The sequence below is a fragment of the Melitaea cinxia genome, chromosome 7, assembly GCF_905220565.1.
Source record: "Melitaea cinxia chromosome 7, ilMelCinx1.1, whole genome shotgun sequence".
Taxonomy (NCBI): Eukaryota; Metazoa; Arthropoda; class Insecta; order Lepidoptera; family Nymphalidae; genus Melitaea; species Melitaea cinxia.
In genome coordinates, this window is record NC_059400.1 from 8,108,160 (window position 1) to 8,135,226 (window position 27,067).

Here is a 27,067-nt window from a genome sequence, read left to right on the forward strand (position 1 = left end):
TAAACTTAGTTGTTAGTCTATAAGTAAAATAAGATAATGGGCAATTGAAATTACCATAACTATTATTATAAACAAAAACTTTCAGAAGATAGCTGGAAAAGCTATATTATATTGTATTCTATCTTAAATCCACTGTTATGTGACTAGACTATTAACACAAAATAAAATTCTAAAACCAAACGAGTAATTTCCCTTAGGAACAGAATTCTATTTTATGTGCTAACATTGTTACTTTGTTGGCTCTTGAAATACCTATAGATGTTGTGTAAAACAATCTACACCGATAGAACTTTTTGCTTTAGTATTTAATAAACTATAATTTACATAATATTATTAATTAAATATAATTTATTGCCAAAAAAATTAATATCTATAATTTAATTTGACTGAAGTTTCTGATTACAAGATCGCCACATACTAATAAGTAATCACTATCTAACAGATAATTAAATCCATACGAAATTAACGGTACGTGAAAAAAGACTTGTATGGTGTTGTTCAATCTCGTACAAAAAAAAATTGCACCCCTAATATAAAATTTTATTAACACACAAATTAAATTAGATAATTTGACACTTCAGTTTTCTCTTTCCAGTTGCTTAACGGTCAAAATCCAAAAAGCAAAAACAAGACAAGGTGGAAAACCATACTCTTACGTTTAATATATTGACCACAGAACGAAGAAGAAGAGAATAATAAAGAAAGTTAAACCAACCACTTTACTTGACTTACATATATAGCCTGGAAGAGAATAAATAAATAAACGCCTCACACTCAACGACCACTATGATTTACTCCTATATAGGGGGTCCAGAAAAACACACAATACACAAGCATAAATACCCAGACCACGCCAAATATGGCCAATACAAATGTCAGCCATGTGTGGGGATCGAAGTCACAACCGCCAGCCCAACAGTCGCAATCCAGTGCTGTGACCGATGCGCTAACGCCTCAAACTTTGAACTTAATATCGTATGAAATAACAACATTTACTACGATAATTATTATTTTTAGTATGCTAGTATTTATAATGTATAAAACTTAATTTATCACTTTGTAAATATTAATGTATGTGACTGGCTATACGTACAAAATGGAGTGAGAATGTAAATATCTACATGTACTAGAATTCAAATAATATGTAAATATAAAATATATCTAATCTATATATTAATACGTGAAGCAAAAACTTTTTACACCTTTTTACGAAAATTGCGCTGAAGGAGGAATATGAAATTTTGCACAATTATGGTTTATGTAGAAAAGGAGTGCAGAATGCTAATATTTTTTTTAAATTATGCATAAAAATACATTAAAGCAATAAAAAAACAATACACACACTACCATGTATTTGATACACACACGCATATATACTTTTTTGTTCATTTGTTATAGAAGTATAGTCTTTGACAACAGAACCTTAATATTATTCAAAGTTATAGTTTAAATTCATCTCTGGGCGACCACTAGTAAAAATAAATGCGGTTTGCGCGGTTTTCGACTGAACTTTTTGATCAATTACAAATTAACAAGCAAACAATACAATAACATATTTGCTAAGCTGAACTGTATTGAATCAGCTTACGAAACCCATTATTTGGCACAGGTGTCTTCGCCACATAAAAGAAGGGTTGGACTTTTACTCACTACGCTATTCCATTGCTATTCAGCAGATAGCTCCCTGCTACACATCAATCGCTATCATATTTCTGTGTATATAACAACCTGGAACGGTAGCCCTACGTGCTCTCTGCGGCACGACACAAGGACTCGCGAGGATATAAACTCCGACCAGAAACAAATAACTATACATACATTAAAACTCCTTTTTAACCGACTTCCAAAAAATGAGGAGGTTCTCAATTCGACTGTATTTTTTTTTATGTATGTTACATCAGATCGTTTTATTACTTATCGATGTAATTGAAGTCGGTATTTTTTTCATTTGCAAGCAAACACAATTTTTTTAAGAGTTATTTGAAATCGGTTTTTAAGTTTGTGTATTACAAGCTAACAAATCTTTCTCGTTTTAGATATTATAAAATAAATTGATTCGAACATTTTAAGATGGATAGTGAGTAACAAAATTGTTACGCAGAGAAGCTTTTGACTCCAGTCTCAATTACAAGTTGCTCTTGTTCTTACATCCGTTTAATTGAACACATCTTGATATGTGATATTCATATCGCCGGTAGTATGAGCCAGTCTATTAAGAAAAATTTCCGGAGTCGCCACTTAAAATCTGGAATAACAAATGAGTTTTATACTTCTTCAAAGTTATGTTACAAAATCTGCTTTGCTACATAGAACCTCAACATTTCCGGTTCTGATGGTGCGGCCAGTATTAAAGAATACGGTAAGGAACCCGCCTCCGAGGGGAGAAGTCATTGAATTGCAACTACGAGCCAGTACGGCCTGCCTCCGGTTGTTGACACTGTGGCAGTTGGTGACACTTTACGACGCTAGAAATCGTGGGGAGCTGTGTGAGTTTAACCACGTGGTGCAAGGTGCTACGAGCGGTGCCACGAGGTGCTTCGGAGCATGATCGGCCAAGTGACCTTTTGTAACCTCCACCCTTGTGCCAGGAATAATTCGAACCTTTGATAAGTTATAGTTTTTTAATTACGTTTTATTTGTTAAAAATTTTGTCAAGTTTGTGTGTTCCTAATTTTAAGTTTAGTATTAAAAATTTGTCATCTTATTTAAACTACAAGACTGTGCTTGATACATTGTAATAAATTAATTTCAATCTGTTATTTTTGATTTCATCATCCTTTTATTGAATTACAGTTAGTTTTTTTTTTTTTTTTAACGCGCGACAATTTCTGATTGTGTATATTTTGTTAGTTCCACATTGTGTTTTGGCAAGATAATGAATTTCAGATTGTTATAAAATATTTTTTTTTTTTTGTAAGTTGAATTTGGTTTTAAAATGTTAATTTTATTTCAAATGAAAGAAATAAAAAGATTGATCACTGATAATTTAAAATTGATTCTTATTGTGTACGTATTTCAGCGTAATACTTTTGGTCACCCTACTACTCAGATTTATCATCTCCGTTAAATATAATTATGACGTCATAAACCTATTCTGGGATCTGTGTTACTATATTTCAATATTTCTTTGAGATTTTGATGTGAAACATTTATAGGCGAGGGTAAACACAATTATTGTCGTGGCGATACAGGCCATGGCGACGCACCGCCACGCTATATGATGGAATATATGTACATACTATACTCTATAATAATTGATTTGTAAATAATAATATATAAACTGTCATGATTTTCGAAATTCGTAACACTGTATTTTTTCATCATGCTCATGCATCAGTTCCTGTCATAATATATACTTTTAGGCCCATTACTTTTACAAAATAATTTTAATGTTACACATTTGCCAAACGTCACGTGACGGCTAAAATTTTTTGTTTGGTGTTTTAATACGTCCAAATTAAACAGCACAGAGCTAGTTATGAAATCGAAAATTGCTTCACCACTTCATTGTATTGTATGCTTACTATTTCATAATTTACTTAAATTGCATTATAATTTACTTTTAATAGCAGATAGCAATAATCATTACCATCTTATATATTGTAATTTTTTTTTATCTAGAGGCACAGAAAGCTTAAAATATCACAAACATTAGTTCCCTAAAATAAATCCTAAACGTGTACAGAGCAAACAAGGTACATTCTTTTTCAATTTCTATATCACAAACAAACCACTGTTTATTTGCAAAGCTATGCAAATAAACAGCGGTAACTAATTGTTATAAAATGATGAACTCCTTTTGTAACGTACTAAAAGAGTTTATGAGTGAGAGTAGATATAAGAGTGCGTTTGTGTCTGAGTAAGTTTTGATTAAGATTTTAAGTAAAAGAATACTTGAAATTTTTATTAACTCATATACGAACAACATTTTACGTAAATTGTAATTCATATACTTTGTAGTCCAAATATTTATGTTAAACCTGTTAAACATAAAGTGCGAATAAAATAAGGTAATTTATTTTATTGCTAAATTTCATGATGTAATCAAAGTATCATTAAAATATAGTCTCTAAAACATATACAATTTATGCACACTAAGTGGATAAAGAACAGCCGTAAATAAGTATATACTCGTATAATAAATTAAGAAAAGTACAGTAAGCTTAAAACTAAGATATAGTCTGATGAATTCAATCGTGAGTACAATTGGATTCCTATCAATGCAGTTTATTTGCTAGTCGTACTCGGAGGTTGCGGCGGCGGTGAATTAAAATTCATTATGTTTCATATATTCCGAGGATAACTGCACGCTCCACCGTAACAATGGATGTTTAAAATAGAAGTTGATTTATTTAAGTCTTATCTTAGTCATTCTTTGATTACATATATGTATATTGATTTTTAGTCCGCCATCAACGTGTAACCGTATAAGATACAGTACCTGGGTGACCGAGCTTAGCTCGGTATTTTTAGTAAATCATGTTTTTTGGAAATCATATTTAAATACGAATTACATATTTACAAAATATAAATAATATTTTTTTACCGACAATAATAAATAAAATGATTGCATTTGCTCGCAAACGAAATAAAAATCGACTTCAATTACATCAACAAGTAATACAACGTAGGTAGACGAAAAAATAGTCAGTAAATACGCGTTATCAAAGATTACGTAAAAAGTTGTTATCAGGTCTTAATAATGAATTAACGCACGATGTGTAACAAAGGCAATGTATAAAAAAAAAAATAAAAAATAACGATAAATTAAAAATTGATACAAATTACACAATTACAAGATTGAGAGTAATTGCGTCTCAAAAACTGATAGGGGCTCCAACAAATCGTGTTTTTTGGAAATCATATTTAAATACGAATTACATATTTATAAAATATGAATATTTTTTTAACGACAACAATAATCATTACAGCCTATCACAGTCCACTGCTGGACATAGGCCTCCACAAGTTTACGCCAAAAATAGCGTGAACTCATGTGTTTTGCCCAGGTTTTGCCCATAGTCACCACGCTGGGCAGGCGGGTTGGTGACCGCAGGGCTGGCTTTGTCGCACCGAAGACGCTGCTGCCCGTCTTCGGCCTGTGTATTTCAAAGCCAGCAGTTGGATGGTTATCCCGCCACCGGTCGGCTTTTCAAGCTCCAAGGTGGTAGCGGAACTGTGTTATCCCTTAGTCGCCTCTTACGACACCCACGGGAAAAGAGGGGGTGGCTAAATTCTTTAGTACCGTAGCCACACAGTACCTCTGTAGTCTTATATACTAAATTTTATGAAAATCGTTGGAGCTGTTTCTGAGATTCAGATTATATATATATATACATATATATTTATATATATACAAGAATTGCTCGTTTAATAGTATAAGATATAAAAGCGAAAGGGCATTACGAAATCTTCGAAACTATAACAGCTACAAACTTGAAATTTGGCTGGTAGGTTCTTTATAGGGCGTAGACATCTGCTAAGAACGGATTTTATGAACCTCGACCCCTAAGGAGATAAAACGGGGGTTGGAAGTTTATATGAATGTCCTATGTTTTTGAAGTAAGAGACTTGATATTTAAAGTGTGTGATCTATAGATGGTGAGGAGGTGTCCAAATAATGCATCGTAATCTAGAAATATAAAAGGGAAAGGTCACTAACTCACTCATCACGAGAACTGAAAAACCGCTGGATGGTCCATCCATCCAGGATGGACAAAGATGATATTTGGCAGGGGGATAGATTATAGTTAGCAGACGTCCGCTAAGAACGGATTTTGCGATATTCTACCGCTAAGTGGGTTATATTGGGGTTGATAGTTTGTATTAAATATATACAGCAGCTATAAGATCGCCTGATAGGTTATTTATACTGCAGCCTGAAAATAAAACTAAAAATGTGGTGTATAGAGAGGCTTTATAAAAATAACTAATAAATTATACTAAATTGTGCCTTTTAAAAAATTACTCAGCGTGATAAGCATTTCAAGTGACTGAAATAAAAAAATAATTTGCTTAAACATCTTGATAGTAATGCATATCTTCATAACCACGCGGACGTAGTCGCGGCCAACAGTTAGTGTATTATAAAACAAAGTCCCCAAAAGTGTATGTGGTCGATTCCTTCAAAATCTACTGAACGGATTTTCATGTGGTTTCACCAATGGAAAGAGGGCTTCAAGAGGAAGGTTTACGGAACGGCTAAGCCGATTTTGATGAGAATTTCACTGAAAGTTTGCCGGGAAAACTTTGTGACACACTGATTTCAACGCGGGCGTAGCCGCGGGCACAGCTAGTATATATATATATATATATATATATATATATATATATATATATACAAGAATTGCTCGTTTAGTAGTATTAGATGTAAATTAATAGCGTTTCATGTATTGTAATTCAAACGCAACGTCAATCTATCGATAAACAATTAATGACCGTCCCTAACTTCGCACCTATAACAGAATAATAATTCCTCCATAGTCTTTTGTTACATCTTAAGTAGGTCAGGCAGCGCTTTCGATGAAAACTTTCAGGCAGTTTGATTTATTTCAACTTTTTAATAATTATCGTCGTGTTTCCATCAATTTACACAGAACATTAACAAAATGTACCTACTTTTAAAGTCACTCTATTTATAATTAATAGCCGCATGAATTGTATTTCGTGGTTTTTTAAACTGAACTGACATACTGAAGATAGACGCTGTGGGGATCTTTATTTTTAATATTTTAAAAACATATAATGGAATAAAAAATATTAATTACCAATCTCACCACAAAACATGCTGAATATTTAGGTACAAATAAGTTCAAATAAATTACCATCGAGTGTAACTACCACAATTTTCCAACACATAATGTTGTGGTTACGAAGCAAGATTGTCTTTATCGGCTTAAGCTGGAAGCGTTCCAGTACAAACTTATCCACTTTAAGCCCTGATTGCACTCCGTCGAGTAATAGTCATTCTTTTACTGTTACAAGGAAAATTCACAAGATTTCTATCTTAAAACTTTGAAACTATTAAACTCGAAGATTCTTCTTAAACTATATTTATTATGTTATTCACAGTATTTAAAACTATGTCATGAATTTGTACCCGCAATATCGAGTAGTTCATAAGCTCACTCAATTAAATCGAAACTTAATATTATTAATATAAGAAGTTTGTTATTAATACATTTACAACAAATTTTATTTAAACATGAAAGTCAAGGTTTTTATCAACACCTTTCAGTGGTCCTTAATTTTTCAAAAACGATGAACTTTCCATACAAACTTTCAACCCCAGTAATATGTGCCCATAAGTGCTAAAATACAGATTTAATTAATTTTAATACGTTGTCAAAATATAAATTTTCATGCTGCTAAAACCTAAAAATTAAGTGACTGAAAATTATGGACTTGCCAAATAAACTTTTAACCCCTTTTTCAACCGCATTGAGTATAATTCTTAAAAATCTTAACGACTACTAACTTACTAACTCAAAATTAATGACTTTCGTAAGAACTTGCGAGAGCCCTTGACATCCTGAATGGGGCTCTGCCACAAAACTCGTTTTTTGGTGTCTATCAACCAAATATTAACTACCTCATTGCCAAATTTGGAGTTTGTAGCAACTGTTGTTTTATGTTTCTAATGTTGCAGATGTCTATAAGCTACGGTAATCGCTCACCATCAGGTGAGCTGTACGCTTGTTTGCCGACCTGCTTGTATAAAAAAAAAAAAAGAACTTTGTAAAAATTTATGAGCGCCCTTAGACCTCTTTAATTCAACCCTAGTCGCGAATGACTTCATCATTTTATATATAATGTAGGTATATAGACTAGCTGACCCAGCAAACGTTGTTTTGCCATGTTAAATATTTCTAGTAAACGTTTTGGTATTTAATGAAAAAACAAGTAACTTTATGTAAGTAGGTATGTCGAGATAAGGTCTATGACTAGAAAGAGAATAGATAGCAGGGCTGGAGAATCTATTTGTAAAGATAGGATTCGGAAAAATACTCTCTAATCGGCTAGAATGGACTGTATAATAAGAACATATTGCAGAATTTAACTCCGCGCTTTGGTAAAGATGAATCGCACAAAAGGCATTTTAAAAATGTTTCGTCGATCTAAAAATGAATCCTACTATTCGATTGCACTAGGCTATTATATACGTGTAGTGTTCTCTGAATGTCACTTTATCGTCAAATATAAAACACCCAGGTTCCTAGCTGGGAACTTTCTAGGAAGGATCTGGCCGCTCAAAGAATAGTTGAAATCAATATTTTTCTATGAGTACATGTAACAACATAGCACTTGCGTATATTGCATATTGCCAAGTTCATATATGATTTGCCCTACACAGTCAACTACAGTGCTGAAATCGTTCTGAAAGCACAAAACATCATTCACGCTATCAACAGCTTTGAAAATTTTGAAGTCGTCTGTCTATGCATAACAAACTCTCGTGGTTCAAATTGTCAACAAAATCGTTATTAAACAGTACGAATCATCAAAATAATATCGCTATTAAAATAGGGATCGCTAGTAAACTATAATTTGGTTGTAATTTTAGGATTATATCTATTTTTAATGCCAAATCATAAAAACTTTGTCCATTATTACTTTATGGTCACAATTTTGGAGAAGGCCACTTCTATCAACTAGGGCTATAAAAAATAGTCTACAATCCATTCTCAGACCTACCAAATATACATGAAAAAAAGCATAAAATTGGTTATTGAGTACATGTAATTTCAGGACGTAGTGGCCCCTTAGCTTTCAGTTTGAGGCGTATTTTGAGTTTTTCACACTATTTAATAAAACTGTATTATTTCATTTTTGATTTACTGTATTCTCCACCATTTCGCGCCATTTTTTTTTTGATGCGAACTTGTGGAGGCCTATGTCCAGCAGGGGAGTGCGATAGGCTAAAGTGATGATGATGATGATGACACTGTATTGTTTCATTTTTATCACAATATGTGGCGCACAACAATTTTTTTTTTAACTTATTTAACAGAAAATCTGCAAAATAACTGGCAAAGCCGACACGTTTGTTTATATGCATAAGAACGGCAACACCGCATAAGCAGGCTATCCCGCGGCGCCTGGCTCTCCACTAGTTACAACTAAAAATAAAAGCTCCTGGGGAAATTAGGTATAGGGTCGGCAACGCGTTTGCGATTCTTCTGGTGTTTCAGGCTAGGGCTAGGGCAGGTTCTATAAGCTAAGGTGGCGAATGCTAGCGCGACCCCATCTCGCCCCACCCAGGTGGATGACTGCTCACACGTGGTGGTTTATAGTAAGTAGGAGTCTGACATAACCCTCTGGCGCCTTCGCACTGGAGGGTATCCATGATGGATTTTCCCCACGTGAAAAAAAAAGGTTCTATAAGCTACGGTAATCGCTTACCATCAGGTGAGCCGTACGCTTGTTTGCCGACCTAGTTACATAAAAAAAAAACTTGACGTCAAATGTACGCGTAGGTAGAAGTTATATAATAATAGACTATCGCATAGGCATAGCAGACTAGAAACAATGTAATGTAAGGATAGTATGAATTATAAAGAAACTAGCTGACCCGGCCACGCGTTGCTGTGGCTAAAGTTTTTGTTATATTACATTATGTAGCTTATATGACACGTTCGTAGATTTACCATAGCAGCGCCATCTATTGATTACTTACTCAACCCAGTCGAAAGGTATCGACATCTGTTAGAATCATTTGGAGTTAACAGATAATTGTGACTGTCAAATAATAACAGACAAATAATTAGCAATAAATTAAAATTGCGACTATAATTTGAGATTTAAACTATCCTACTCGTATCTCTCAAGTTGGATCGAACTTGCACATGGTGTGCGAATTTTATTATAATCGGTTAAGTTGTTTAGGAGTCCATTGAGGACAAACATTGTGACACGAGATTTATATATATTAAGATATAGTTATAACCTATGTAGCTTTCGTGGGAGTGCATTGCTCCAGCGTTTTTTTACGATGAGTCGCCTCTGCTTTTATATATAAGATTATGTTATAATTACCTTATTTAGATAGATTTCGTGTTTTTTTATATTGAATATATCAATATTTTGTTGGAGAAATTAACTTCTTCTAATAAATACTCTTATATTTTTAAATAAGTTTTAAAAAAATATTCACTAATACAAAAACTTAACTAAAACATAAAATTTTTGACACAAAATATAGAAGTTTGGAGGATTAAGTAATTGTAAATGTTTGCTACAAAACAAAGTTTTTTTTTTATTTATTTATTTAGTTATAGCAAAAAAAAAACAATGAAAATAGTAAAAAATCATAAATTTGAGATAGAACTATTTATATGGAGACATAAATATTATGGGTTGATTGGAAGAGATCTCTTTTAGAGATAAGTTCGCCCTTGGCACTTCCTATATTATAATGACTATTGTAAAATTACTTAACAAAGAATATAATATAAATAAATATTAAAATTGCATTTTTATCTTTTAATTTTATTATGTACATTTTGATTTTAAAGCTTTTAGTTAATGGAACTAATAATACATATATATCAGTATAAATATATAAAAGAAATACATTTTGCACTCTCCTGAACTCTGTGCATTGCGGTGTGTCATAATTTCCAACTTGCATGGAAATATTTCAGCGTATCTTTAATTAAAACAGGCACCCAACACATAGTTAGTACGTGGTTAAATTAATTATGTAACTTTATATTTTATGATTTCAGTCCCATTAATTCCTCTTTTTAGATTTATCTTCATAACACATACAACTGTTCGCATAGACCTTGTTTTGTTTGGACTCTGACGATGTCTTTGTAATCAAAATTATCCTAAAGAACATTTGAACGGTCATTTAAAAAATTATTATCGAAGTAAAACTTCTTTACAAACGCTTGTCTTGGGCAGTAAGCTGGTGAATAATGAATGCGTGACGAGAACGTTACAAAAAGTGTGATCGGGCGAAACAATTGGAAGTTGAGAGGAAAATATAAGTTAGATAGAGCTAAAGAAATTTTACTTCAGTTGTGTGGTCTAATGCACACTCCTTTTTTTCTAATTAGTCTTTACAAAATAAATTATAATTAATATGTATCTACCGCCGATTTAAAATTTAGAACACCGATTAAATACAGTAAAGAATATGGAAAAAATACAATAAATATATTAAAAAAAATATTCTTATAAGTTTAGAAATGGAATACAGCTCCACTAACCCAACACATTTTTATTATTAATACTCAACTAAAAAGTATCAGAAATAAACCAAACATCTTATAAATAAAATACTAGCTTATTAAAAATATAACTTAACGAAAAAGTTATTTTTCAATCCGCAGTTATAGAAAAAATACATTTCTAAAATAAAAGTAGCCCAAGTTACTCCTTATTACACCAGCTATCTGCCAGTGAGTCCCGTTAAAATCGGTCCAGTCGTTTTAGAGATTAGCCGGAACAAACAGATAGACAAACAGACAAAAATTGTAAAAAATGTTATTTTGGTATATTTACCGTGTATACATCCATAATCATTTAGTAAAAAGCGGTTATTTTAATATTACAAACAGACACAAATTTTATTTATTTATATAGATTACAATTTAAAATTATATGTTAAAATTCTCGTGTTACTAATATAACATTACCGTTTCTCAAATATGCAAATATAACTCTAAGTCATTCGACAAGTTAATACAAAATAATGTATTCATTGTATTTTCTGAAACAATAATACGTTATTAATATTAATACCGTATATTGTTAAAAATAAAATATTTTTGGAAAACAAAACATACAACAACTTGCTTGAAGAACATATTGTGGGGATATTTTGTACAAATATTATGGTGAAAATATGGTTACTATTGCTACGCAGCTTATGTTTTTGACCACTTAGAGCTATTTATTGTATAAAACTACGTTTATATAAATAACTTATGTAAAAATCATAAACTCGCGACTTATCAAGCATTTCTATTTTATTTGATACATATTTAAATATTTCAGGATGTTATCCGCCTCGAGACTCAATACTGGTCCCTCGTCGAAATTCCGAAGCAGGAGAAGGCAGAAACGGTACCAGCATTCGTACTACGCGCGTGCGCAATCATGGAAAAGACACAGAAATCTGGAGAGGGTGTCAAAACATCTTCAAAACTCGCTGAAGAAGCAGCCGATAGACGAGAGCGGATAGAACGACTCAACGGTAAAATACATTAACCAATCATTACTATAACACACTTTTATCATTTATTATTCTTTTAACATTACCCACAAATACCAATTACAAAAACCGTCCTTTGCCAGAACTTGGCTTCGAGCGTCCATGCAATTTTGGCCCTTTAAAGACACAGATACCGGGGTGAAGTGGCGTGATAACAATCAATTGATAGTGTTATATAATGACAAAATATTTTAAGACAACCTAGATCACTTTAACATTTATAATATAAATATGTATTTATACAAGGCAAAAAAAAGCATATCAATAATAGAATTAAGCTAGTAAGGCTATCGAATTATACAAATAGTAACTGTGCCCGCGACTTCGTTTACGTAGAATTTAACAAAAAAGTTGTTTTTCAGTTTGTAGAGTTGTAAAATAAATAAATTTCCAAAATAAAAGTAGCCTAAGTTACTCCTTATTACATCAGCTATTTTCTAGTGATAGTCTCGTTAAAATCGGCCCAGCCACTTCAGAGATTAGCCGGAACAAACAGACAGACAGATAGACAGACAGACACAAAAATTTAAAAAAAAATTTTTGGTATATGTACCGTGTATACATCATTTAGTAAAAAGCGGTTATTTTAATTTTTATTATATTACAAACAGACACTCCAATTTCATTTATTTGTATCTGAAAATATTAAAAAGCTTGTGGAATTTTGAGGGACGTCTAGTTTTCCATAATTTAATATCAAACTCGTAATAAATGGTTATAACTAGCAATACCCTGGTAATTTATAATCTATAATCTATAATATATATAAAAGCGAAAGGTCACTCACTCATCACGAAATCTCCGAAACTATAACACCTACAAACTTGAAATTTGGCAGGTAGGCTCCTTATAAGACGTAGGCATCCGCTAAGAACGGATTTTACGAAACTCGACCCCTAAGGGGGTAAAACGGGGGTTGGAAGTTTGTATGAAAGTTCTATGTTTTTGAAGTAAGAGGCTTGAAATTTAAAATGTAAGCTCTATAGATGGTAAAAAGGCGTCCAAATAATGTATCTTTAGAAATCAACTCCTTTTTGGGGTTAAAACGGGGGATCGTAGGTTGACTCACTGATCACGAAATCTCCGAAACTATAACACCTGCAAACTTGAAATTTAGCAGGTAGACTCCTTATAGGGCGTAAACTACTGTTAAGAATGGATTTTACGAAAATCGACCCCTAAAGGGGTAAAACGGTGGTTGAAAGTTTGTATGAAAGTCCTATGTTTTAGAAGTAAGAGACTTGAAATTTAAAATGTATGCTTTATAGATGGTGCAAAGGTGTCCCAAATAATTTATCTTTAGAAATCAACTCCCTTTTGGGGTTAAAACGGGGGGTGGTAGGTTGACTCACGCATCACGAAATCTCTGAAACTATAATAGCTAAAAACTTGAAATTTGGCAAATAGATTCTTTATAGGGCTTAAACATCCGCCGAGAACGGATTTTACGAAACTTGCCCCTTAATGGGATAAAACGGGGGTTGGAAATTTGTATGAAAGTCCTATGTTTTTGAATTAAGAGACTTGAAATTTAAAATGTATGGTTTTTAGATGGTGCGAAGGTGTTCAAATAATATATCTTTAGAAATCAACTCCCTTTTGGGGTTAAAACGGGGTATGGTAGGTTGACTCACTCATCACGAAATCTCCGAAACTATAACAGCTACAAACTTAAAATTTTGCAGATAGGTTCCTTATAGGGCGTAAACATCCGCCGAGAACGGATTTTACGAAACTTGCCCCTTAATGGGACAAAACGGGGGTTGGAAATTTGTATGAAAGGCCTATGTTATTAAGGTAAGAGACTTGAAATTTAATATGTATGCTCTGTGAATGTGAGAAAGTGTCCAAATAATACATCGCAATCTATATATATAAAAGAGAAAGATCATTGACCGGATGGACAAAGGTGAAATATGGCAGAGAGGTAGATTATAGTTAGTAGACGTACGCTAAGAATGGATTTTGCGATATTCCACCGCTAAGGGGGTTTAATTGGGGTTGATAGTTTGTATGAAACATATACAGCAGCTATAAGTTCGCCTGATAGGTTATTTATACTGCAGCCTGAAAATAAAACTAAAAATGTGGTGTATAGAGGTTTTATGAAAATAACTATTAAATTATTCTAAATTGTGCCTTTGAAAAAGTTACTCAGAGCGATAAGCATTTCAAGTGACTGAAATAAAAAAATAATTTGCGTTAAGCATCTTAATAGTCGCGGGCAACAGTTAGTGTATTATAAAACAAAGTCCCCAAAAGCGTATGTGATCGATTCCCTCAAAATCTACTGAACAGATTTTCATGCGGTTTCACCAATGGAGAGAGGGCTGTAAGAGGAAGGTTTACGGAACGGCTAAGCCGCTTTTGATGAGATGAGAGTTTCACTGGAAGTTTGCCGGAAAAACTTTGTGACAAACTGATTTCAACGCGGGCGAAGCCGCGGGCACAGCTAGTACTTTAATAATTTTGTCGTTTTTTAAAATAATACTGTTCTTTAAAATACTACAAAATTTATACTGCAATAATAATAAGACTTTTTGTAATGACAACAATAAGTAACCTGTATATACGTTACTACGTTCGTACTATGTAAATTATATGGTGTACCTGTAAGAAAAGGGTATTATCAAACAGTTTACACTCGTGTACCGAAAACAAATCCCTCATCATCATCATCATCATCATTACAGCCTATACAATCCACTGCTGGACATAGGCCTCCACAAGTTCACGCCAAAAATAAAGTGAACTCGTGTGTTTTGCCCATAGTCACCACGCTGGGCAGGCGGGTTGGTGACCGCAGTACTGGCTTTGTCGCACCGAAGACGCTGCTGCCCGTCTTCGGCCTGTGTATTTCAAAGCCAGCAGTTGGATGGTTATCCCGCCATCGGTCGGCTTCTTAAGTTCCAAGATGGTTGTGGAACCTTGTTATCCCTTAGTCGCCTCTTACGACACCCACAAACAAAACCCTATTGTAATATAATTCGTACCTACTACACTGGACCGCAAACAAAAAGGGTCGGTAGAAAATCTTCAATATCTTCAAAAGTACCAGACCTAGCTTTATGAAATAAAGACTTCATTAAACAATATTTAATGGCACGCATGCCATTTTTGATAATTGTATAAAAATCTAAAAAATTGAAATACCAAACGTATCTACATATTTATAATTAGTGGTGACCATATACCAATAGGTGGATCATCATTGATATATCTTTAATTTTTTTTTTTTTTTTATTATTTGAAAATATAACATAATGAATTTGCTTATCTTTTTAAAACATTTCCTAGTATTCACTACGAGTCATTCTTAATTTACGATCATTGGCAATTTAAAAACTAACCTATAAATAATAGTTGGCTGAAATCCAATTCGTTTAGACGTCTGTTGACATAGGAATTCCCCAAGCGCGTCATGAACAAGTTGACAGGAGATGTCTTCCTAATTATACTCCAAATCAGCACAATTTCGAGGATCTTTTGTTTTTGTCCCTCACAATAACTCCCTGTGAAGTCAATATAAGTACAAAATCGAAAGCGTAACTTAATTTAGTTTCAAAAGTTTTAAACATTAGCTAGGTTAACAAATTTAATGCTTATTTTTAATAATTTTTACCAGTCAATTTGAAATTAATTTATATAATACTGTAAGAAAATATCTCTGTTAACATATAGGTACGGCCAGTTTTTGAAAGGACGTTTAAACATTCTAATCTAGAACAACGCTTTCAACGAGTATAAACTAGTGATAAAATTTGATTTCATTTGGTCGTTTCTTATTTAATTACCGATGACACTCTAACACACGATTTCCTCATAAGTTCTCATTATACATACGTCAAACAATCATCTTTACAACATTTTCAGGTTTTCAGCCTCAGGTCTTTATTAACATTTATGATGATTCGTTGAAACAAAACATCATTAATGTTAATAAAGCAACCAGAAACTGTCAGATGTACATTTGTATAATTTTATTTGTTCGAATATAAATTATGAGCAAAAAAACTTCAAAATCAGTGATGCAGATACAAATTTTGGATTAATTTGTGATTAAATCTTCAACTTATTAATTTTTACGGCAATCATCCTTTCAAAAATATAAAAAAATAAGAGAATTTCTTCAATAAAAGATACACTATTTTTTGCAAAAAAATGTCTTTGCCTGTTTCAAATAAAATCAATGTAGATTGTAGTTGAATTGATTAGTAGACTCGTGTACACAATGTAATATAGAAATGATGTCATTCCATACCAGACACAAAGTGTTTGGATCACTATCGTAAATTACTAAAGTTCTCGTTATATATTTAGATGTTACTAAATGTTTTGCATACAATAAAGTTCAAATTAACCTTTTGATTTTCTTGCTTTACATTTATTTTTCAAAGTAGCTATGCTTAGCCTTGCACGCTGACCAGAACTCACCACAAGTAATATTCTTCTAACAATTCGTAATTGCTATTTTCGTCCTACACTATCAGTAAGAGTTCTGTAAAAAGTGTTTTCGTTGTATATATATTATAAAATTCGTCGTAAAAAATCGTATTAACAATAGTTTCATAAATTTATGAGCATTAAATTTAGCAGAATGTATCATATTAAATTGGGAGCAAGTGTTTGAAATAGGTTTTGGGATCTACCTAAACATCTGGGGTTTTAGTCGTGAAATGCTTATACGCATGCGTCCCGAAAACCCAACTGAGTAAGCGGGACTCGCTGGCACAAAACCGATGTACCAGAATACACATTAAAACCCAGCGTTATCGTCAATATGTTGGGAACGTCACGGGATCTTTTCGGGACTCATGACGTATTGTGACGTACTCAACAAACTAGACAATAAATTATAATTTTAAAACTTATTTGTTGTAATATTTAAAAATAAAAGATTTCATTAGGTAACATTAAAATAACGCATTGCAATCATATGTATGACTAGCTGGTACCCGCGACTTCGTCTGCGCAGGATTAGTAAGAACTTCGTGTAGCTTATTATTTTCTCAATATCTATCGTTATACCAAAATTCATCAAAATTTATTCTGTGACATAAAAAATATTATAAATTTTTATTGTATTTATGGTTCACTGTTTTTGCGATAATGGCTTACTTATAAAAGATAGATATATGCTGTCGCACACTTTTTTGTAGGACTAATTAAGATAAACATTTCTCTTATGCATTATATGTATACGTGTAAGCTCTACAGTTTTTGCAGCGTACGCCAGAATAGCTTGCAGATGGCAGATTTTTTTCCGACTTACTTGACAATTATCGTTATATTTTGGACAATTCACACACTATCTTTGAAAATTATAGCCTATGTATTATTTAAATGTTGTCCAATGACAGCGCGTTGGCGCAACGGTCACACCGGCAGTTGTGGGTTCGATCCCCGCACATTTTATTTTATTTTATTTTTATTTTATTTTTATTAGGAAGCCATACAGTTTGATATACATTAAAAATAAAATTTAAATGACATACATTTTCCAGTTAAGTCTTCACATAATAATAGCACAAATAATAGCAATTAGTACATTAATAAAAAAAGGCATACTAATTTCAACTCTAAGGGTCTAAATTTAGATATATATTTTCTTATACCAAATTAAAATGCCAATAAAATATGATTGAAAACAAAAAAAAAATGACAACAAAAAAAAAGTGACAGAATTCTAACAAAATCAGATATTAAGATTACAATTAAAATTATTAATTAAAATTAAAATATTTTCGAGAAATGACATTCATCGTGATAGATTTAAATCTATTTAAGTTAACATTAAACATGTCAATGTCACCAAACACATTGTCATGAGAGTTGCATGCACGATAAAGAAAAATATTCCGAGCATATTTCGTTCTAATTACAGGTACAAAAATTTGTAATTTTTTACGAGCTTGTAAACGAGGACATCTCAAACTAATATTACTCAAAAGATAAGGGGTATCAACATAACCGGTTAGTATTTTATAAAGCAAATGCTCGTCCCTAACCATTCGACGGTCCTTTAAAGAGATCAGAGCGGATGGCTTCGCGAACAGGTAGTTAGTTTTAAAACTAATATGTTTGCTAAATTTCTTTTGAACATTCTCAATTCTATCAATGTATACATTGTATATTGGGTTCCACACAGTTGAAGCATATTCGAGAACTGAGCGAACGTAGGCATTGTACAAAGTAAAGAGTGTGGCACTGTTACGAAAATCTTTTCCAATCCTAAGAATAAACCCCAGCATTCGAAACGCCCTGACAACAATGTAGTCAATATGACAGTTAAATAAAAGTTTACGGTCAAGGTACACTCCCAGGTCTCTCACCTCAGTAACCCTCTTGATTGGTTCATTGTTAAAACAGTAATTGTACTCCACTGTATTACGTTTACGCGAAAAAGTAATGACATTGCATTTTTCGATGTTCAAGATAAGACCATTGCACTGACAGTAATCAAATAAACGGTTCAAATCATCCTGCAACAATGCACAATCAGTAGGTGTATTAATTGGCTTAAAAATTTTCATGTCGTCAGCATATAATAATATTTCCGAGTTCTTAAATACCTTATTTATGTTATTTATGAATAGATTAAAAAGTAGAGGGCCGAGATGAGAACCCTGAGGCACACCTGAGGTAACGGGTACAAAAGATGAGCAAAAGCCTTTAACTGTCACAGCCTGACTCCGCTCCCTAAGATACGAAGTCATCCAACGTAGGAGATCGCCATGTATACCAACTTCTATAAGCCTACGAATGAATAAATAATGCGAAATTTTATCAAATGCTTTTGAGAAGTCGGTATACACGACGTCAACCTGACAACCACTATCCATATGAGACAATATTCGGTGTAAAAATTCATTCAAATTAGACTCTGTAGATTTTTTATTCATAAAACCGTGTTGCTGTTCAATAATTATAGGCCTAAAAATTGGAAAAATGCTGTCATATATAATTTTTTCAAATAATTTAGCGATAACACACAATTTAGAAATAGGTCTGTAATTCTGAATATTATGTTTATTACCAGACTTAAAAACGGGCACCACAAATGACTGTTTCCATAACAGCGGCATAACTCCGGTTTTCAGGGACTTATCAAAAAGCAGAGATATTGGAAGCGCAAGACTGTCACTACACATTTTTAGAAAATATGGAGGTATAAGGTCAGGGCCACAACCCTTATTAACGTCAAGTTTCCTTAAATATCTTGATACAATCCCACGCGATATATCGACAGTTCCAATTGAAACACTATCATGACAATTTTGAGACGTGTTAAAGTTATTTACATCGTAATCCGTGTTGGGCGTATTAGATCGAAAGACTGATTTAAAATAATTGTTGAAAAGAGAACTAATCTCTATACCATTTGACGCAGACAAATGATCCAAAAACATCGTGCCAGGTAATTCATTACAGCTTTTTTTAGACTTTACGAATGACCAAAAATGTTTACTGTGTCGTAATATTTTTTCTTCTGAGTTATTTATATAAGTATCATAGCAGTATACTTGTGCCCTTTTTTGTCTATCCCTTAATAATCTGAAAGTATCATAATCACTAATCCGTCCGTAGATTTTCCACTTTCTGTGATATTTGAGTTTTTCCCTAACAATTTTAATTAAAGCGCTCGAATACCAACACGGATAATGTCTACCATCTGCCACGACCCTAACGGGAACCCATTCGGATATGATTTCATTAATGGTTTGATAAAAGACAGTAACAGACGTATCGATATCGAGGCCCGACAGTAACTCATACCAATTAATATTATCAATAATCCCGTTGACAATATTGTAATCAACGGCACGATATAGTCGCACAGTCCTTGATTTAGAAGAAAGGGTTTGTTGGTTAAAAGCATTGAGACATACCTCTATTGCCGGATGATGGCTATCCTCGGGGACAAGCGCACAAATCGATTTAGAAGTTACACAGTGGCAGCTACAAATAATTAAATCCAGATACCTATGATTTACATTTGGAATACAATTATATTGATTCAGACCTGTAAAACTTAGAAAATTAAATAATGTATGGACGAGATTGTTATCTAAATTAGAATTATCCAAACACATAACAGAGTCATTAGAATACCATTTAGCAACGGAAATGTTAAAATCACCCGCTATAAAATAATCTTCTTCGGGGCAGTTAATCACGTCATTTGAAATAATTTCGAAACACCCGCACAGTGCCTCAAAATGCAACTGACAATGAGGAAAATAACAAGTATAAATGTTTAAAAAAATGCAATCTTCGTTCACGACTAAGTTTTATTTTCACTTTGATAACCTCAGCGACTGCACCGATAATAGGTATAGCTGTAACAGAATCTACAAAAAAGTCCCGCCTGACGGCTATTAAAACACCACCACCTAAAGTGTTACCACGTACCTTATAATCCCTATCGCATCTGTAGACACAATATCGAGAGTCAAACAATTCCTCGTTAAAAATGCCCTCCAGTAGCCATGTTTCTGTCAGACATATAATTCCAAAATCTGTTTTAAGTAGGTTTCGAAAAAATAAATTGGTTTTGGAACGTAAGCCACGAACATTCTGATAATAAATAGAGATATTATCATCCATTTCCGTAGAAAACACATTCACAGTTCAGTAATACTAAAGTATAAAGACGATCCAAATGCAACTCAAGAAACACAACAGAAAAGTCAAAGCAATTAGCAAACACAAAACAATCACAAGTCAAGATGTCCTCGCTACCTACAATATTAGTTATACAATAGGGTGACAATTCAATTAGTAATAAATTTATTTTTACAAAATGAATATATATAAAATAAAAAAATAAAAAATAATAATGAAAGAATAAAAAATAATCAGAGTAAGGTATAACGACATTCACACAATTTTTTTCAAATCGCTGTTGCTTAATATATGTAATACTGGACTGGTATCTGTACGTCGGACCTTAATAGTACAATTCTTTATCCAAACATAGGAAAAATTTTTCTCTTTGGCCAACTTTTTAGCTTCCTGCAGAAGAGCTTTGTTAGAACGTGTCAGGTGTTCTTTAAAGTACACATTAGAGCTATTACCAGCAAAACCAATATCACTACATTGGAGTTTTAGTCTTTTAGCTAAAGCCAAGAAGTCATCCTTCTTCCAACGTGACAGGAACTTAATAACTATAGGTTTACTAATCCGATTTTCGCTTTTACTATGAGCAACTCTGGTAACAAAATCAATATCTGTAGAAGGATTTAATTGATAACCAGTACGATCTGAGATTGTTTTTAAAATCTCCATTAGGTTTTCATTCTTCCTCTCAGGTATACCATAAACTTCAATATTTGATCTACGTGACCATTGCTCTCAGCTATTATTTTCAGTTTCCAAAGTATCAATTTTCTTCTTTAAAGTATTCAGTTCAATAGACAGTGGGGATAAGGACTTTAATTCTTTTTCTAATCCAATGACTTTATTATTAAACTCATCATACTTCGAATTGATAAAAGACACAGATTCCCTCAAACTTGTAATATCGTCCTTAATTGGTTGAAGAAGTGTTGACACCATAATGCTTATCGACGCTTCTAAATCTACTTTCCACTTTGCCATTTCACTGGCTATAAATTCCTTAATACCCTCAAATTGAGTGGATATATCAAAATCGCTCGTCATTATCTCAGGTGACTGATTCAACACAGTCGAACCGCCTCTTTTTGTGTTTATATTCTCACTGGGAGATCTCGCGGAGGTTGAGCCACGTACAGGGGTATTATCTGAATTAAGGCAACGATCGCGTGCAGACACACATACAGGACATGCCCATTCCCTCATATACTCCGGTGACAATTGTTTGTTTCTATCACAAGGAAATAAACATTTAATATGATATGTATCCTTAGGCTAAGCGCGCACTGGCGGCCAGGCCACAGCGGCCAGTATTGCGACCAGGCCGCGAGTGTCGCGACCAGCCGCAAGCGTCGCTCCCAAGCCATAGCCCATAACGATATAATTTGAACACTCCGTAAAGAGTAAAACATCTATCCGCGGCGACCAGTGCGCGCACACTAGCGCACGATCGTACAATTCTTCGAATCTCGATGGCCGCGGCGGCCGGCTGGCCGCAGGTACGCCGCAATGATCTCGTTGGCCGCGGCGGTCGCTGGCCGCTCGCGGCCAAGTGCGCGCTCTATGATACGATGTACATACATTTCGCTGGCCGCCGCGGCCCGGCCGCTGCGGCCAGGCCGCCAGTGCGCGCTTAGGCTTACACTGTTTACAATTGATACGGCCAGTGGCGTCCCCTGCCGTTGATTTGCAACAAGCGTATTTCATTTTAAAAATTACAATAACTTCAAATAAACTTCAAATAAACCAAAGATTAAATTGAACATACAAAAATTGTCTCAGTGTTAGACTTGGATTGGAACTCGGGTTATATCGATTGATTAATTCTTTTATTCTGTCATACAAGCCGCTGCGCCAGCGTTGTATTGTTAACGATCAGCGAAAAACTTGTTGCTTATAATGTTCTATGTAATTGAAATTTATAATTATGATTATGAGGGTATCTCCCAATATTCATCAAGAAATCAGCACAGTGACGATGTAAAAACAATGTAAAACACCAACACCAAACGATGATTAAGCACTTAACTGGTGAAAGTACACACACTCAACTATGTAGATTCATAAATAAGAAAATTATTTCGACCTCGAAAAAACAAAGAGGTTGATAAAATGAAAATAAAGGTTAATAATTGAATTAGTAACAAAAACACTTGTACAGCTTGTACTAGCACATGACAAACATTTGTATTGGCCATACAGGTATTTGCCGTGGTCTGGGTGTTTGTGCAGTCCTTGTGGGTCTCCCCATCGTGCCTCGGAGAGCACGTTAAGCCCTCGATCCCGGTTGTTATCATGTACACCTGATAGCGATCGTTACTCATAGTAGGGAATATATCCGCCAACTCGCAGTGGAGCAGCGTGGTGGATTAAGCTCTGATCCTTCTCCTATATGGGGAAAGTGGCCTATGCCTAGTAATGGGATATTACAAGGCTGAAGCGTGTTATTCCAATGTATAAGCTGTATTATTGTAAGCTTTCATTAAAATCCATTTGGTAGTTTTTGCGTGAAAGAGGAACAAACATCCATACATCCGTACATATAAACTTTCGCGTTTATAATATTAAAAGGATAAATTTTATTTAAAATTAGACATTAATAAGTTGTATGATTTAAATTGTCTCTGAACAAATTCAGAATGCTTCTCTAGGTAGTGAACTAGACTGACCATGGTTGCTGTAAAGTATTTGAAACGTCGGGCATCTAAAAAATTAATAAACCGCGATAAATCCGAAAAAGTTGTTTCATAAAATGAGTGAGATTTGCGTAAACATTAGAAAACAATACATAAATATTTAATTTAAATCCACATTACTCAATAAGCATTTACGGTTATAATGGACTAGGAATAACTAAATAGTAACTCCCAAGTTTCCGACTGCGTAAAGTAAATGTCTCCTTTCTGGGTTTTGATATTCGCATGTATATAAAATCCCACAAAACAATTTTGCAATTGTCTCTACAAATTTAAAGTTATTATTAATAAGAAATTTATAAATAAAGCGTATTATTCGGTGCAGGATTACATACGAATAGTTGATAATAATTGTGTTTGCTTGCAAACGAAAAAAAACCGACTTCAATTACATCGACGAGTAATACAACGTAGATCGACGAAAAAATACTCAAGTAACTGCGCGTTATCAAAGATTACTCAAAAAGTAGTTATCAAATCTCAATAAAATTTATATGTGACCACATGACAAACATCAGCTTTCGATTAAATTAAAAATTATTAAAATCGGTACACCCAGTAAAAAGTTATTGCGGATTTTCAAGAAGTTCCCTTGATTTCTCTGGGAACCCACTATCAGATCCTGGTTTCCTTATCATGGTACTAAACTAAGGATATCTTCTTTCCAACAAAAAAAGAATTATCAAAATCGGTACACCCAGTAAAAAGTTATTGCGGATTTTCAAGAATTTCTATCAATTTCTCTGGGATTCCATCATCAGATCCTGGTTTCCTTATCATGATACCAAACTAGGGATATTTCCTTTCCAACAAAAAAAGAATTATCAAAATCGGTACATCCAGTAGAAAGTTATGCGGTATAATACAACGTAGGCCGACGAATAAAGCGTCAAGTAAAAACGCATTATTAGATATAGCTCGAAAAGTAGTTGTTAGATCTCAAATAAATTTAAATGGGACCAATTGGCATACACTACCTTTCGATTAAAAGAAAATTTTTCGAAATCGCTCCACCCAGTCAAAAGTTCTGATGTAACATACATAAAAAAAAATACAGTCGAATTGAGAACCTCCTCCTTTTTTGGAAGTCGGTTTAAAATGCATGACTTAGTGACGCTGTATTTCATGTAAGATATTACTAATTTTGTACTAAAACGGAGTAAATATAATTATATTCAAAAGAGTAACAGCGAAGTTTCTTACCGATTCTTTTCTACACTTTAAACTTTAAAGGTTATTAATTATTTAAAAATTAAATTATAAAAATCGACCGTATATATCGTTATAAAAATCGAAGATTTGAAAGTGCTTTTGAAGCCTATTTAATAAAGTTGTTTTTTATTTATATTTTAGATTTTGTTTTCATGCCTATATGAATAATATTTATTACTTTTATATTTTTGTTAATAAAGAAATGTCATTTAAATCAAAGCTTCTAAACTGTACTCCGACAACTTAAGTTTCTTACGACATTATTTTCCCTGAAATAGATTGGGTGATCAAATCGAGATTTATTTTTCAATTCACATTCCTTTTGATGATAATTTCAGACATGACGACATCTCAGATAGAGGCCGAAAATACGCAGATGACAAATGATTTATATCGTTTACTTAAGAAGTATACAGGCCTGCGGAATCTTATCAGAGAACTTAAGGTGAGTGTAAAGTTAATGTTAAAATTATAATTCAATAAAAATATGAAACTTTATTGTATGACATCTCAAAAATATAAGAGTTTTTTGATACCGCCACTTTAAACAATACATAGCACTCTACACTCACAGCCTACACAAGTCTTTATTGTCTAATGTTCATTATAATATAACGTAAAATAATGGCCACGATTATGTACTTAACACATTATTTATTATCTCGATAATTCTTACTTCACTTCTTGGCTACGGATATTATTAAGATACAGTAAAATTAACATTTCAACGTATAAATATGTACAATTTACATAACTCCAATGCTTTGCTTTTTATCATCAATATAAGATATATACACAGTATTATAAAATTACTGTTATACATCGTATCTTTATTAGTATCTTCTATAAAATATTATTAAATTTTTATACGAACATGACGGCAAACAAGCGTACAGCTAAGTGATTACCGTAGCCTATAGACGCCTGCAACACCAGAAGCATCGCAAACGCATTGCCGACCCTACCCCTCACTCTCCCAAGATGCTCTTACCACCTTACTCACTACAGGAACACAATGCTGCTTGAGAGTAAGTAATACATAGTTAGCTGTGACCTTCTGTAAGATTGAGGTACCTACTGCCGCAGACGAAGTATTCTAAATTTTGAGCAGAATATTACTTGATGTGCCCTTACTTCAAAGAAACCCTGCCTGCTCATGATTAATGAAACTTCAATGATTGAAAAAAAAATTAAAGGTTTTTAACTTACTACTACAACTTATACAAACATATTTAAAAGTGTTATTTTAAGCAATGGCAGTGAGCAATGGGGTTTAGGTAGTTTATGCGACTAAAGTATAATGTACTACATTGAGCACTTAACGTGATTATGTAGCTAGAACGTACCTTACTGCTTTTGAACGTTGATTTAGAACTCATGATAAGCTTGTAAAAAACCTTTTAATTCATTACGTTCTAACTTTTTTTTTAATTTAAAAAAAAATATGGAATGACAAAACCACGGGCATTAATAAGCCCGTGGATACATCACTTACATAAAAAAATAAACTAATATTTAACGAGGCCTCGGGTTATTAATTTTGCACAAGTTAGTACAAAAACTTCAATATTTTTTTAATAATTACCTAATGAATTTCTAATTGAACTTTATAGTCGGAGTACGTCAGTTCGAAGATATATCCGATGTTCCCGAGGTACACGATGCTGAAAGACATGATTAAGGACATAATGCACGACCCTGACTACATGGAGGTATGCCACGAGGTGGACCCTTAGCGTGGAGTGCGCAAATAGATGAGGGCCTCCTTCACCGACCGCTCGCGGTCGAGACGTCGCTAGCTGAGTTGTCCTCGGACTCTCTGAGGATACAGGTTGAAATTCCATTGCCACTTTTGAGATTACACGGATAGCCCGTGTAGCGTATGTTTGTCAGCTTTATCGCGGAAATTTTAAATATTTTTTATCGTTCTTAAATTAAAATTTACGAAGTATGCACATAGCCCTAACACTATGTTTGCCCGCTTTTAGTATTCCGAGAACCTGTCTGAGCGTAATATCATGTATGTAAATCTTGATAACCTAAGTTAATAATACACATGTATTTTGTTACTTTATTCTATACAAGTCACATTTAGTTTTTTAATTAGGCATCGTAAACTGAATGCAGTCAAATTGATTTCATACTTACTGTTAGTCTGATTGCTTGAAAATTATAATAGATAAAATAGATAAAAATAAATGTTTTTTTTTTCTCCTAAAACTAACATAAGAGATAGGTTTTTAATACCATCGGCGTACTTCATGTACTAATAAAGATATTTTTTAAGATTATTAAGAATGTTTAATAAAATAATAATTAC

General features: G+C 33.3%; 1 protein-coding gene across 1 annotated transcript in view; it reads left to right on the forward strand.

Annotated features, from left to right (window-relative positions):
• LOC123655142 overlaps positions 1–26,765 on the forward strand; it is a 37,364-nt gene extending 10,599 nt beyond the window's left edge. Inside the window, exons 4-6 of the mRNA XM_045590977.1 lie at positions 12,007–12,205; positions 25,086–25,192; positions 26,361–26,765. Of these exons, the coding sequence (XP_045446933.1) occupies positions 12,007–12,205; positions 25,086–25,192; positions 26,361–26,483 (429 nt within the window). The 3' untranslated portion in view covers positions 26,484–26,765. The remainder of the gene's footprint in view (positions 1–12,006; positions 12,206–25,085; positions 25,193–26,360) is intronic.
• Positions 26,766–27,067: the final 302 nt, after the last annotated feature.